At 51.4% G+C, this 12,550-nt stretch overlaps 3 protein-coding genes and 1 non-coding gene across 4 annotated transcripts; all 4 read right to left on the bottom strand.

Annotated features, from left to right (window-relative positions):
• Window positions 1-73, bottom strand: B0T23DRAFT_t88. Its single transcript has one exon. It is a non-coding gene; the product is annotated as a tRNA-Lys (tRNA).
• Window positions 74-1,179: 1,106 nt separating this feature from the next.
• B0T23DRAFT_393948 (cortical protein marker for cell polarity-domain-containing protein) lies at window positions 1,180-4,938 on the bottom strand (the record flags this gene model as incomplete). Its single annotated transcript, XM_062838102.1, has 1 exon — window positions 1,180-4,938. The coding sequence occupies one exon, from the start codon at window positions 4,936-4,938 to the stop codon at window positions 1,180-1,182; it is 3,759 nt and encodes a 1,252-aa protein (XP_062695995.1).
• A 3,264-nt stretch (window positions 4,939-8,202) lies between these two features.
• On the bottom strand, window positions 8,203-10,746 carry B0T23DRAFT_310807 (SNase-domain-containing protein; the record flags this gene model as incomplete). Its single annotated transcript, XM_062834609.1, has 3 exons — window positions 8,203-8,787; window positions 8,888-9,451; window positions 10,381-10,746. 3 exons carry the CDS (start codon window positions 10,744-10,746, stop codon window positions 8,203-8,205), a joined length of 1,515 nt encoding a protein of 504 aa, XP_062695994.1.
• A 578-nt stretch (window positions 10,747-11,324) lies between these two features.
• On the bottom strand, window positions 11,325-12,545 carry B0T23DRAFT_402819 (HAD-like domain-containing protein; the record flags this gene model as incomplete). Its single annotated transcript, XM_062838715.1, has 2 exons — window positions 11,325-12,217; window positions 12,533-12,545. 2 exons carry the CDS (start codon window positions 12,543-12,545, stop codon window positions 11,325-11,327), a joined length of 906 nt encoding a protein of 301 aa, XP_062695993.1.
• Window positions 12,546-12,550: the final 5 nt, after the last annotated feature.

The raw sequence follows: 12,550 nt of genomic DNA, 5'->3' as shown, positions 1-12,550 counted from the left end.
AGCCCGACGTGGGGGTCGAACCCACAACCTTGAGATTAAGAGTCTCACGCTCTACCGATTGAGCTAGCCGGGCAGCTTGTTGAGCTGCCGTGATTGGTTGAGAATGAGGTTTAGATCAAGAGCCTATATATCCAATATCTCAATTAGACGGATTCCTAAAAGTCCACGAAAGCTGCCATTGTGCGATCATCCCCTCACGTCGTTGGCTTCAGATTCTGTTGGAGAATCAAGATTGAAGTTGCGTACATGCGAATGAAACATGAGTTATTTGCTAAATTTTCAGTCCCTATACTATCACTACCGTTCAATCGTTCTCTCCTTCACCAGCCTTTCTGATTTTCAACCGTGAATATTTTCGACTAAGCTCGCTTTAAGCAAAGGAAAAGATATGGAAAGGTAGATGCCACCCTTGATGTGATGCTAAACATTATGTACTTGAGAACAAGATTACCACATTACACTTAGTAAGCGAGAAGTGGCTTGCTGTAGATGCAGCCTTATAGACGAGAAAAACAAAAGAAAAGAAAACCAAAAAAAAAAAAAAAAAAAGGTTGAAGAAAGAGGTCGTTGAGATATGCCCCGTAAGAAGGAAACCCTCGTCAAGTTGCGTTACAAGGTACCTTGAATTATCGTCTCCATTACCATCAGGTCATCTCACCAGCGCCGTTGATACACCGCCACCCAGCCACACCATGATAGCACACCACATAAGGAGATATCTCCAAACTCCCGAACAAACACAAGACGAACGAAGCCAAGTCGTGGTATTTAGAGTTCTTTCAACAGCAGCCCTTGCCACCAACCAGGTCTGGTTGAGTAAATGGGTATCATTTTGGTCTGTCAACCAATCCATGCTGTGGGTGTGCTTGCTGAGAAAGCACTCCAAATTTGTAAACATAAAGGATAAAGAAGAAGGAGCGAAAGTGAGAGAGAGGGAAAAAGGCACATAAAAAGGACGCCATGCCGCTGCCGTTACCAGTTGCCGCCTGCTGCTGAGGATCTTGTCATAAACCCGAGGTGATATTAACGCTTGAATGATTGATAATGACAAAGAATGAACAAGAATGCTAGTGGAACCCCATGAAAAAGTTGTGGTATCTCCTCCTGTCTGACTGACTGACCAACAAAACCATCTAATCCCATTGAGAACCCATCTAATCGCATCACCCCAATGTCCCTTTACATCTGAGGCGCACCAGATCGACTTTTACTTAGCCCCTCCAGCAGCTCATGTGGTGGTATCCTCTGGATGCCACTGCCGCGGTCATACATGGACGTCGGGGCGGGCACGTAACCCTCGCGCTTCTTGCGGATTCTGTCGAGGATCAAACCGGCCACGACGATGAGGAGCATGAGGGCGAGCGAAATACCGAGGCCGATGAGAACAACAAACACTAGTGGCAGGTGTTTGCCATCCTTACCGAAGAAGTTTTGCTTTTCCGAGAAGACAACAGCAAGCGACCCAGGGGTGTTACCGGAGTTGGTGGTCAGAATATAGGGCCTAAAGTTTGCGCCGTCAAAGAGGACGCCAGAGGCTGAGCCGAAGTCGGGTAAAACAATGTGGCCGGTGACCATAAGGACCTCCTTGTCGTCGATCAGGGAGTGTTTGTCATGCGACTGGCTGAGCTGGAAGATCTGGAGACCACGGATCTTGGTGCCGGGCTGCAGAGTCTGGCCAACGGAATGCCAGGATGATCCATCATCCTTCTCGGACTTCATGAGGTAAACCGAGCCGTTGGAGGAGGTTCCTGATACCCAGATTTGCTTGTTGTCGCTTGTGCCGGCAGTAAGAACCTCGACCGGTCCGGGGAGCTGGCCGGCATCAGGGTAAGCGTCCCATACCAGGGTCTTGGGGTCGTAAGTGGCCAGGTAGGCTGAGGCGGTGTTGTTGATGGTAAGGTTGCCGCCAGCAAGGAGCAGGTTCTCATCGACCCACAAGAGCGTGTTGACGGTTCCTCCAAGGTTTTGGCCTGCTTGTTGCCATTGCGACGAAGATGTGCTGAAGAAGCAGACGCCTGGACAATCGAGAGAGCCCGCCTGAGTGAAGGATCCTCCGACATAGACGTCGTCTGTGCCGTCACGAACAGCAATGGAAGAGACAGTACCGTCACCGCCGTTCAAAGAGGGTGGTTGCGAGCTGAAGGACATGCTGGCAAGGTTGTAAGTGACCAATGCCTTCACTTCGTTGCCATTGACTGTGCCAGTGATGTTGCCACCGGCAAACAGGATGTCATTATGCACAACCAGGGCCATGACAGTTGAATCCTGTGAGATACCATCACCAAGACCAGAGATTTCGTTGTTCTTTTTGCCGTCCATAATAAGGAGGTTGTTGATCGCAGATTCGCTACCGTTTGCAGTGAAGTGACCACCGAGAATAGTAAGATTCCTCTTGTTTTCCTGGTCGAAGATGCCTGTGACGACTCCTTGTAGGCTGTCAGCGCTACCAGCGCTTATCGAACTATCGCGCTTGGCCAATGAATTGGAGCTGGACGGCTTAGAGGGAGCTTGTATTTTCACTGGCAGACGACTGAGCGTTTCTCCCAAACCCGCAATGTCCCTCATACCGAGCGTGGACGATACCAACGAGCCAGCGTAGAGGGAACCGCTGCCAGAGCGATCAAGGATGGACGTTGATAGGACACCATCAACCGACTCCAACTGGAGATCTATGTTTTGTAGCCAGTTCTTTTGTGAAGGCACCCAAATGCCGAAACCAGTTACGGAAACAGCAGGGTTTTTGTCAAAGGCATTTAGCTCGTCAAAGTCGCCGTTAACGCTTACGACAAACTCTGGAGTTGACCCGGTAATGTTCATCGTCAAGCCAACAACGCGCATGACCTTGCCATTGACACCAGCACCGAGAGGGCTCCACGTGTTCTTCTCGGTGTCGTAGGCGGCAACATTGTTGAGACCGTCTACCGGCTTCTCGGAAGTGCTGTTAAAACTTCCCCCAACGTACAATGTGTTGCCGTCCAATATCATCGATTGAACTTCGCCGTTGAGTCCGCCATCCAATGTCTTGTTGGTCGAGTCCTTGGTGTTTAGGGCAACAACGTGCTCAGCAGATGGCGAGGTGAAATTGCCTCCAACGAAAACGGTATCGCCAGAGGTGGCGAGAGTGTTGACAGCGGATTTACCAGAGAAGCTCGATCCAAGGCGGTTGACAGCCGAGGCCGTGAAGTCGCTAACATTCACATGTTGGCCAGGCGTGTATTCAAACAACCCATTCAGGCCACCCGTACTGTTAATCAAGGTGAAGGCGATGCTTTGGGCGACGAGAGTAAGACTGGCCAAGTCCTGGCCAGCAACTGGCGTCAAGGTGATTTGGGGCCGAAAGCTTGACGAGCTCGCATCAACCATGCCATTATAAATCTGATCGTACTTGTCGAAGTTATTTGTCTGGTACAGTGTTTGGTCGACCGGTCCACTCTTGGTAGGGTCGGCAGTCATTTGACCTGACAGATGAACCTGTCCTCTGCTCGAGCATGTGTCATCCTGGAGACACCCGGGTGTGTACAAGTTGACGGAGTAGAAGCCCGATTCCCTGATGTCCGGCGAGAAAACAATCTTGGCCGAGGTGTCGGTAATGGGTGCGGAGATTTGAGCAGTCAGGTATTCGGCGGTGCTCTGATGAGAAGGGGTGACCTGCCAAGGGCCTGTGGCAGTAGACGACGACTTGAACTTAAGATTTGCACAAGTAGGCTCGTTGAAGTCATTGATCGCGTACGAAAAAATATCGTCTCCAAATAGCTCGATCCCGTTCAAACCTCCACCGTTTCCGTAATAGTCCGAAATATCGATACGAAACTCGTTCATACCGATGACGTTGATGAAGTGGAAATCCTGGAATTTGATAGTCTGATTGTTGCTTAGTGGGCACTCGCTCGTACACGTAGCGTTCTTGTTCGTGACTGGGTCGACATAGGTCATGTTCATGATGCCGTTGATGGGTAGCGCAGTGAATCGCCATGTCTTTGTCCCAGCGCCGTCCAGGTGCGTGTTGTATAGGCGAAGCTTTGTCGGCCGGAAACCGTGTCTAAACTTTGCCTGCCAAAATCCCGGTGAGTTGTCCTGCAGCAACCATGTCTTGCCTGCCCCGTCGGTTCCGCTAGTACTGCACACAATGTTCTTGGGATCACTGAACCCATCCCTGGTTGTCGAAGGGCTGGCTGAGATGGTGGCGGAGGAGAGGTTGATAACTTGGCCATCGCGCTCAGTCGGCGCAGTCGCGTTTCCCAGACCTGTGAAGCTTCCTCCGTAAATGATATGACCATTGGATGCCTTCGTAATGGAGTTCACAGGTCCGTTAAACCCCCTAAATGGTAAATCCGTCCATCCCTGTCCTCCAACCCATGCGATCGCATTCCTAGAGTCTTTGCCGACGAAATTTCCACCCACGTATACCGAGTTGGTGTCACGGTCACACAGCACAGCATAGACCTGACCTTCTAGACCTGACAGTGTCTCAATGCTGGACGTGTTTGGGTTGAACAGCGCTATCGCTTTGGACTCTCTAATATCGGGACTTCCACTTCCGTTCGTCCGCAGCTGCAAACTCGTGAAATTTCCGCCGATAATCACTCCATCCTCCTTCCCGTTGCCCTCCACAAACGTGCACATGGCCAAGATGGTCGCATCTGCGGTGACAACGGGGCTGAAGATGCCGTTGGGCATGCGTGCCATAAGCGACTGGCTGCCATTTGTTGTGAAAGGTTGTTCATTTTGTTCCTCGAACTGGAAGAGAGATATTCCTGAAAAGTCGCCAGCAAGGGCTACCCGACCAAGGTCCTTGAGGTCAAGATTTGTCGCGGGCGCGGGGGTAAACGATATCGCGGTGACGGGTGATAGCGCTACTGAAGATAAGGTGAGAAGAACGGATATCGGGGAGAGGGACTGGCCACGCGCATCATTGCGCCGGCGGAAAGGTAATCGCATCGCGATTCCGGGTAAGTTTATGTGGTGGAGAGAGATGTTGCCAACCGGAGGGAGCACATATACTGCTCTGGGTCGTGGTAGTCGGGGTCAAAGTTGCTATGGTCGGAAGGCCATAACCACGAATGGTGAGTACCTAAACAGTTGAACAGTTCGCGATAAGGTAGGGACCGAGCGCGTAGTGGTTCGAGCAGTGGAAGTTGCCGCCGACGTCAATTAGGTGAGATATCCAGGTCCGGAAGACGATCTTTAAAAGAAATTTATTTTTTTTTTTTTTTTTAAAAAAAAAAAAGAGCGAGGCGCCGTTGTTGGACGGGCTCAAACGAGAGTGATGTTGATTAGAGTGAAGTGGAATTAGGGAGGAGTATCCTAGTCGTCGATACCGAACGGGTTTGCTAGGACGAGAGATTGAGGATGGGGACGGCGACGAGGTCTGGTGTGTCGACGAAGAGTTGGGCTTCGCGACCTTGCGACCTGGTTAGGTTTGTTGTGGGTTTCGCCTTGACCGGCCGGGCGGGTACCGCCTGAAATGTGTGATGACGCTCAAGAATGCTGAGATGGAGGGTGACCCGAACTCCCGTCTGGGTGTCGAAGAAAATGAGTGGAAGTTGTGGTACAACTGAAATGAATGAATGTGTTTGGATTGGGGGTCCTGTTGGTGTGACACTCAAAGCTTCGCTCGTTGCCTCTATGTAAGGTAGTTGCACGTTGCACGGACCGCAAATTCCTCCCACGTACTGGTACGGGCAGCCACGAGCACAACCACGGCAGCTGTTCCTGTTCCTGTCTCTGTGTACCTTCCCTCCAGCAAATGACTGGGCAACCGGGGTCGGTGCAATGTCCGCTTGTCTACAACGGGAAACACAACCGTAGCTGCGTCGACAAATGGACCGTCGTCACCTGAAGCAGCCTTGAAAGCGGTTAGTCCTGACCGGGCGACAAGCTGCTGGTGCTTGTTCTTGTTCTCGGCCTGTTGATGTTCAAATGTCCAAAGGGCGGCACAAACATGATGCGCCCACAGGGCACCTTTCAACAAGAATCAAGGACGAAAAGCTGTAGGTGCCGATATCTTGATCTGATATTGCTCGTGTCGCTCGTGATCAGATTTTCTGTGCCAGTTGCTGCACCTTGGAGCTCAAGGTTGGCTTGCCTGCGTTTCGAAGATGCGCGTGAGAGATGGCCCGCGCGCTCAGACAGCTTCGGACGACGGCGTGCGAGGTGGCGGATCGCTGGGCGCACGTTTATGATTGTGTGCCGTGCTTCCTCGAGTGTTCTCGATGTTTTCGATATTGATAGCTTTGAGCCTTTGATCGATGGAGTGATGGGGGAGGATTGGCCAGGAGGCGATTTCCTTGATCTTCCACTCAGGTTCCGTTCTCCCTTGAACGTTCAATGTCGTTTATTAAAGAGTGCTCCACAACTTAAATGAGTGTTACTCCGCTTCGCAGGCGGCTCGTCGTGCAACCCCAGGTCGCTCTTTCGTCGCACAAAATGTCTCTCTCAACCCGCAACACAACGAAGAAAAGATGAGTGTGTTTCGAAGCTCCTGTTTGTTGTCTGATTACGCTGGTTTTCTCGAGTCTCGAGTACCGACCAAGAACGCTGTGCAGTGACGTGCATTACATTCGCAACGAGCTCTCCTTTTTCACAAAGCCGGGGTCTCAATTGATGTCTCAGAGAACAACCTTAGTCCGACGATCAGGGGCCGGCGGCCGCGCCTTCTTCAGAGGCGAGCGATTGGTGACCGCTGGGCGACTGCACAACCGCAATACGAAGAAGAGTGACAGGACGGCTACCCGTATTGCTTCAAAATGTTCAAAGACTTGGACAAGCCAACAAAAATAAGAGAAAGAAAAAAGGAATGGTGCGATTGAAGGGCAAAAAGAATGGCGAGTATCGTGAAGGTGATGATTGCTGAAATGATTGTCGTGGCGCTGTTCGTTTTGTCTTCGTATCCTTCAACCTCACGAAAAACGCAGGCCGAAAGACCCTCAAAGCCTCCGAAAATCTCAAACAGCTATTCATGCTGGCGTGGCTACCCACCCCATCAGCCAAGCCCAAGCAGTCCACAGCGGACATTCAGGGGCACCCGGTGTTCTGCGTCGGGACTATCGTGCGATTGGGTTAGCTGGGTGAATAGCGACAGGGGTCGTCCCAGATTCCGCAGCCATCGCAGCGATCGCTTTCAGGAACGGCGATCACCTCACGATTCACTGCAGTGACTGTCCTGAGCAGGTGCTTGAGTGCTCTATGAGTCTCGATGTGAAGGGGACAGCGCTTCACACGAATATTGTCTAGTCAATCAAACTCGGAAAAAGCCACCATTTGTTAGGAAGCTAAACAAATCTTGTGGAAGAAAGCGAGAATTCAGTTCCGAGTCCCTCGCGTGCCTCTGTGCGCAGCCGAAGCCACGAGGCGCCCGCCGCACGAACCGGCCGACATCAGCGTTGGATCCCATCCTCCCTTCTCACCACGGCGCTCAAAAGACCTGGACTAGACGTTCCAAGCTCCCAGCTCGGTGTTCCCCTCGCGAGCCGTTATGCATCGGTCCTGTGACCTTCGAGTGGACGCTTTCATCGTTGGGGATAAATGTTGGTCTGTCATGGCAGCTAACTCACCAACTTGCCCAGGTACTGACATGCTTAGAGGTTGTGAGAAATGGTACCGTTGGCTTTCACCCTACCCGCCATTGCTTTGTTTCGGCTTTCGAACCAATATCAAGTGAAAATCACCTCCGTAGTTGTATGAGGTAAAGGTGTCAATGGACACGGCACCCAAACAGCGAACAACGGTCGTTCCCAGCGTCGATCATGCGTAAAAGGAACCGTTATGGTAGAAGGCTTTGCGTTCCTGACAAAGCGGACGGGATCGACAGACGTGCGTTGCATATGACTTATGCGAAACATTTGGGGTTCATCTGGCTTTTGTACCGCCTTATTGGCGCATGAACCTACGAAGTACGTAACTGTGCGTTTCTAGAATAGACTTGGGGAACGCAACGAGCTTGTATCGGCGCGGCCACAGTTCTGTCCTTCATACCTTCTTGGAAAGGCTTTCCATATGTCACAAAGCCGAATGTACAAGGCCTGCTCAGTATAGACTCTAATCAAAACCAATGCGATTGTGTACGGCAAGTCCAAACGATTGGAGACTCAGCGAATCAAGACAGCACTTCCGAGTAATGACTGTGTTTCTGTGCCAACTGACCTCTTCCTTGGATATATCATTTCATGGGTATCATCAGTCGTCGTCCATTTCCTGCAACCATCATGCCCTCTTTGCCACGGCACTATCTGCAGCCGTCGCTTTTGTCTTCTCCTTCTTCGCAGCCGCCGCCGTCTCCCTCTTCACTGCCGGCGCCTTCTTGGCAGCCGTCGTTGCTTTGGGCGCCGCACTCTTCTTCCCCAGTATAGTGTTTCCCGCCGCTCTCATCCGGTCCTTATACTGTCTCGGACTCTCGATTTCCCTTCTCCTTCCTAGGCCGAAGAATCCCGTCAGGGTATTCGCCCACATCCCCTTCCCCTTCCTCCTCGCCGCCGCCTCAGCATTCTTATACACCTGCTCCATCCTAGGCCCGCCAAACTCCGCGCCCGTCTTGGCTTCGTACGTGGTCGCCAGCCCAAGTTTAAGCATTTCCAGCCCAACGTCCTTGCGCAGGAAGAAGGGCGGTTTCCGAACGAAGACGGTCGCAACGACCCGGTCGTACTGATCCTTGCGGTATATGCGTGCCCGGACGCGCTTGCCGAGGATGTAGTTTCGGAGCCACTGGAGGGCTTCGCTCGAGTAGGGTTGTGCGGGCCGGCCGAAGTGGGCGCCTTCTGGGGCGTCGATGCCTGCGATGCGGATTGGGATCTGGCAAAAGCGGCACTCGAGTCAACACTTTATCGCCGCTCATTCTTTCATTCACATGTTACATTTCGTAGTGTTGGAGACTGCGCAAAGGCAAACTAACCGTTCGATCCTTCAATTCCTTCCTAACCATTGGCACCCTACGCAACCAACCCCACCCCGCCAACCGCCCGCCGGGCGTGTGAAAGAAATGGAAGTTATCGCCGTCGCCTACACTCGTCACCTTGCCCAGCAGCGTGCGCCGCCGAAAGAAGCCGGGCGAGATATATGCGGTGCCGCGAAAGCGGCGGAGAAACGAACGCCAGATGCCGAAGAGCGCGAAAGCTCCGATGGTCGGAAGGGTGTAGAGCACGATCGATCGCGGTTCTTGGTAGTGCTGCCAGTCGATAAGCGTCCAAAGCGAATCGTTCCAGGAAATGGCTGTCTTTTTTAGTTCGGGCGGAATGGGCGGTATGCCTGCCAAATCTGCGGCAGGCGGCGGCGCACGCTCCGTTGGACGAGGCGAGTTGGAATGGAGATTCGAAGGCATGCTGTGAATGCCATGATTGCTGTGGTTGACGTTTGTTGTTGATGTTGTTGATGAATACTTGATTGAAGAAGAGGGTGATGGAGTTCCCTCATCCTTCCCGGTAGGCGATGCCCACAGACCCCATGGCATCGTCAAGAGCTGGGGGAATGGGGAAAATGAGGAAAATGGGGAATCGTAGCGGTGATGTCGGTTGCGATGCGCGTTCCTGCGTTATGCGATACGACGAACGGGTTGGGGCAGGCAGGATTTAAGGGACTCAGTGCACGGTCCTCATTCCCCGATCCCCATATTGCTTGGCGTGGATTGGCTCTACACGTGTACGCAGTAGGTCCAAGTGCCCTTTTGACAGCAGCGCCAAGAGTGGCCGGTCCTCCAGCTGACTTGGACCCCCTTCCGTGATCCGTCGTTCTGTTCCCCAACCCAACCAACCACGGCACTTTTGTCGAAGCCAGGTGACCACTCAATTCAGGAGGTCACGTCGCTCATGGTCAGTTCGTGATTTGTCTCATTCGAAAAGAGCGATTCGCTACATTGGCTGAGCCCGTCTTCATGGCTGAGTGGCCGTGGTGCCTCTTGATCACTACTTAACGGCTGCTATTAGTGGCAGCCCTTGACAAGACTCAGAGGCTGGGTTGGGTAATCTCAAGCTTACCTAGCATGTAAGGGACCGTGATCTTTGACGATGACATGTTGAGTTTGTAAGGAGCTGCGAATCGGAATCTTGGCTTTTAGTTTCCTTTCCGATCGCTTTTTCGATGGATTCGGAGATTTGAGAGGTTGAAGGCCGATGCTAATGCCGCCAACAAACTGTTCGTTTTTCTACGCGAATTGTTACTACCAGTCTGTTACAGGCTCACTCTCGTTAAGAGGACCAGGAATAACCATGGTAAAGGGAACCTCATCCAATATCATTTAGGACTTCACTCCGAACTAGAGGCATGCTCCCTCACAAACACCATCATATCTCGGAAATCAGCTTGACTCACCTTGATCACTTCATTAGGATCGATAAGATCCATGGTTTCTGCCTCCTCGACATCACCGTCACCCCCACAGTCGTGGACAACTCCCACCTTCACGATACTTCCCCTGTTCATTGAGGCAGCAGACTCAACCCCTCCATCACTCCAGCCACGCTCCAGAACCCCAGAAGAAGCCTCCCGTAGGTCCTGGATCTTGGCCAACAACCCTCTAGTCAACTGGATCCTCCCTCTGATTTCATCAATAGCTCTATCCGTTGTTGCTCTTTCGAGGGCGCAACTCTCGCAACACCTGTCGACTCGGTATGTTGAAAGCGGATGCGTCCACATGATATTGCAGCCTTCGTCGATCTTGCCTTGGTCGAAGTTGCGTTCTGACTGGCACTTCTTGGTTATGCCTAGCCAGGTGAAGTGGCCGCATTTGCGATAGATGAGACGATGATGGATACACATATTTAGTGGGTGTTGTGTTGTCGTTTGATACTAGTTTGTACAAAGGGATGGCACGTAGTGAAGGATAAGGATGGGTATCTAAAGCATGATGATGTTTGGCACACATGGTATTGGCGGCGGACGTTGCTGCTTATTATGTTATTTCGTGCTGATGGAATGAGAGTTTGGTACAATGTTTCAGCACAAGACAAAAGCAAACCAACGGTGCTGTTATCTGAGATCATGTTCTCAACATAGCAGAAAATCAGTTGCGACATGTTTGTGGACAAAGACTTTGTATTGTCAACACTAGTGGTGCCATTGATTGGTCAGAGAAATGAGGACAACGAAAATTAGAGACAAACACACATGTAATAAGTTACAGGGTCTGTTTTTGATCAAACCTCAAGATCCTATGGGCAAATTTTATCATTGACTTTCCTTGGCTTTGTGGTCAAAATACATTGGATAATAGAAATGCAAGCAGTTCCGACTTGTCATTGGTACCGTAGTCTAACAACCACGGACTAAGGGAGGGCATGGATACCTGTGGCTTTCATCGCATTCGACAGATATACCACCAACTATCAAGCTTGAAGTCAGTCCAAAATACTGGTTCCTAAAACCTCCTTGAAATCTCTTGCCCATGCCAACTTTATGCCTTCCCGACCCTCCGACACATGCGGCACCTCAAAGCCCAACTTCTTTAGGGTTCCCAATAACGTGCTCTGCTCCTCCTCACCCTCATTCACCACAACGATCCCTGTATCCGCTCTCAACAAACACTCCAGATCCGTCACCGAATCGCCAAAGTACACGCTTCCGCGCTTTTTGCTCTCCCCGGCTGCCTCTTTCAGCAGCATCGTCTCAAACCCCTCAAGCTTATCCTTAGCAGTCATCATCACTTTCCCGCCCATCTCCTCCGGTCCTTCTAGCTGTCCGCCAGGCCACTTGATCTCGTTAACCCTCTTGACGAACACACTCCGGTCCGGATCTTCAGGTTCTATCACTCCTTCAACGAACGCCCTGGACCAGTTCACGCTCACTAGCCCCAATTTGTCTCCCCTCGCCTTAGCTTGTTGCACAAACTCCGAAAATCCCTTTCTCACCCTCACTGCCTTCCCTTCATCCCCGTCCCTGTCGGGATTCCACCCCTCGCCAATCCGTCGAGCCTCTCTCCCGAATTGTTCCCACTGCTCACTTGTCAACCTGGCAAAGAACCCTGTATTAACTACTCTCTCCGCACTAGAGAGTTCAACGGTTTTCAAGCTCTCTAGGTACGCCAGCTCCTGCGCTAATCGTTTTCTATCCTCGGCTTTGGGGACGTATAACTCTTTGTGTTTTGCGTAGTCGGCGAGGTATAGGTCGACTACCCGTTTCCAGTTTTCGGAGGCCTCTTGTTGAGAGTAGGCGGAACCGCGAGAGGAGATGGCAAATTGAGCGAGAACGCTGATAGTGTCTTGCTGGGTAACGGTACCGTCGAAGTCAAAGACTATAAAGCGAGCCATTCTTTTGGCAAGGTTGCGAGTTATGTTTTGATGAGCGGGTTTCCAGAAAGGCATTGAACCCGAAAGGAGGTTGGCTCGGATCAGAATGAATGTGGCTTTATTTAGGGTTGTGATATCCCGAAGGTGGGTGGAGGTAAGTAGGTAGTGGAAACTCCAGAGGAACTGTAGCCAGGACAAGAAGGAAAGCACCAGTAACTAGTAGCACTTCTTGGCCAGTAAGAATCGGGAATGATTAACATAAGGCCCCACTTCATTTATGGACAATGTTGTTGACCAAAGGATCGCCCAAAGTGTTGTACCAACGTCACGCATTGTGA

The sequence above is a fragment of the Neurospora hispaniola genome, assembly GCF_033458365.1.
Source record: "Neurospora hispaniola strain FGSC 10403 chromosome Unknown B0T23scaffold_2, whole genome shotgun sequence".
Lineage (NCBI taxonomy): Eukaryota > Fungi > Ascomycota > Sordariomycetes > Sordariales > Sordariaceae > Neurospora > Neurospora hispaniola.
Note: the sequence above shows the minus strand (reverse complement) of the source record. Positions and strands in the feature narration are given on the sequence as shown.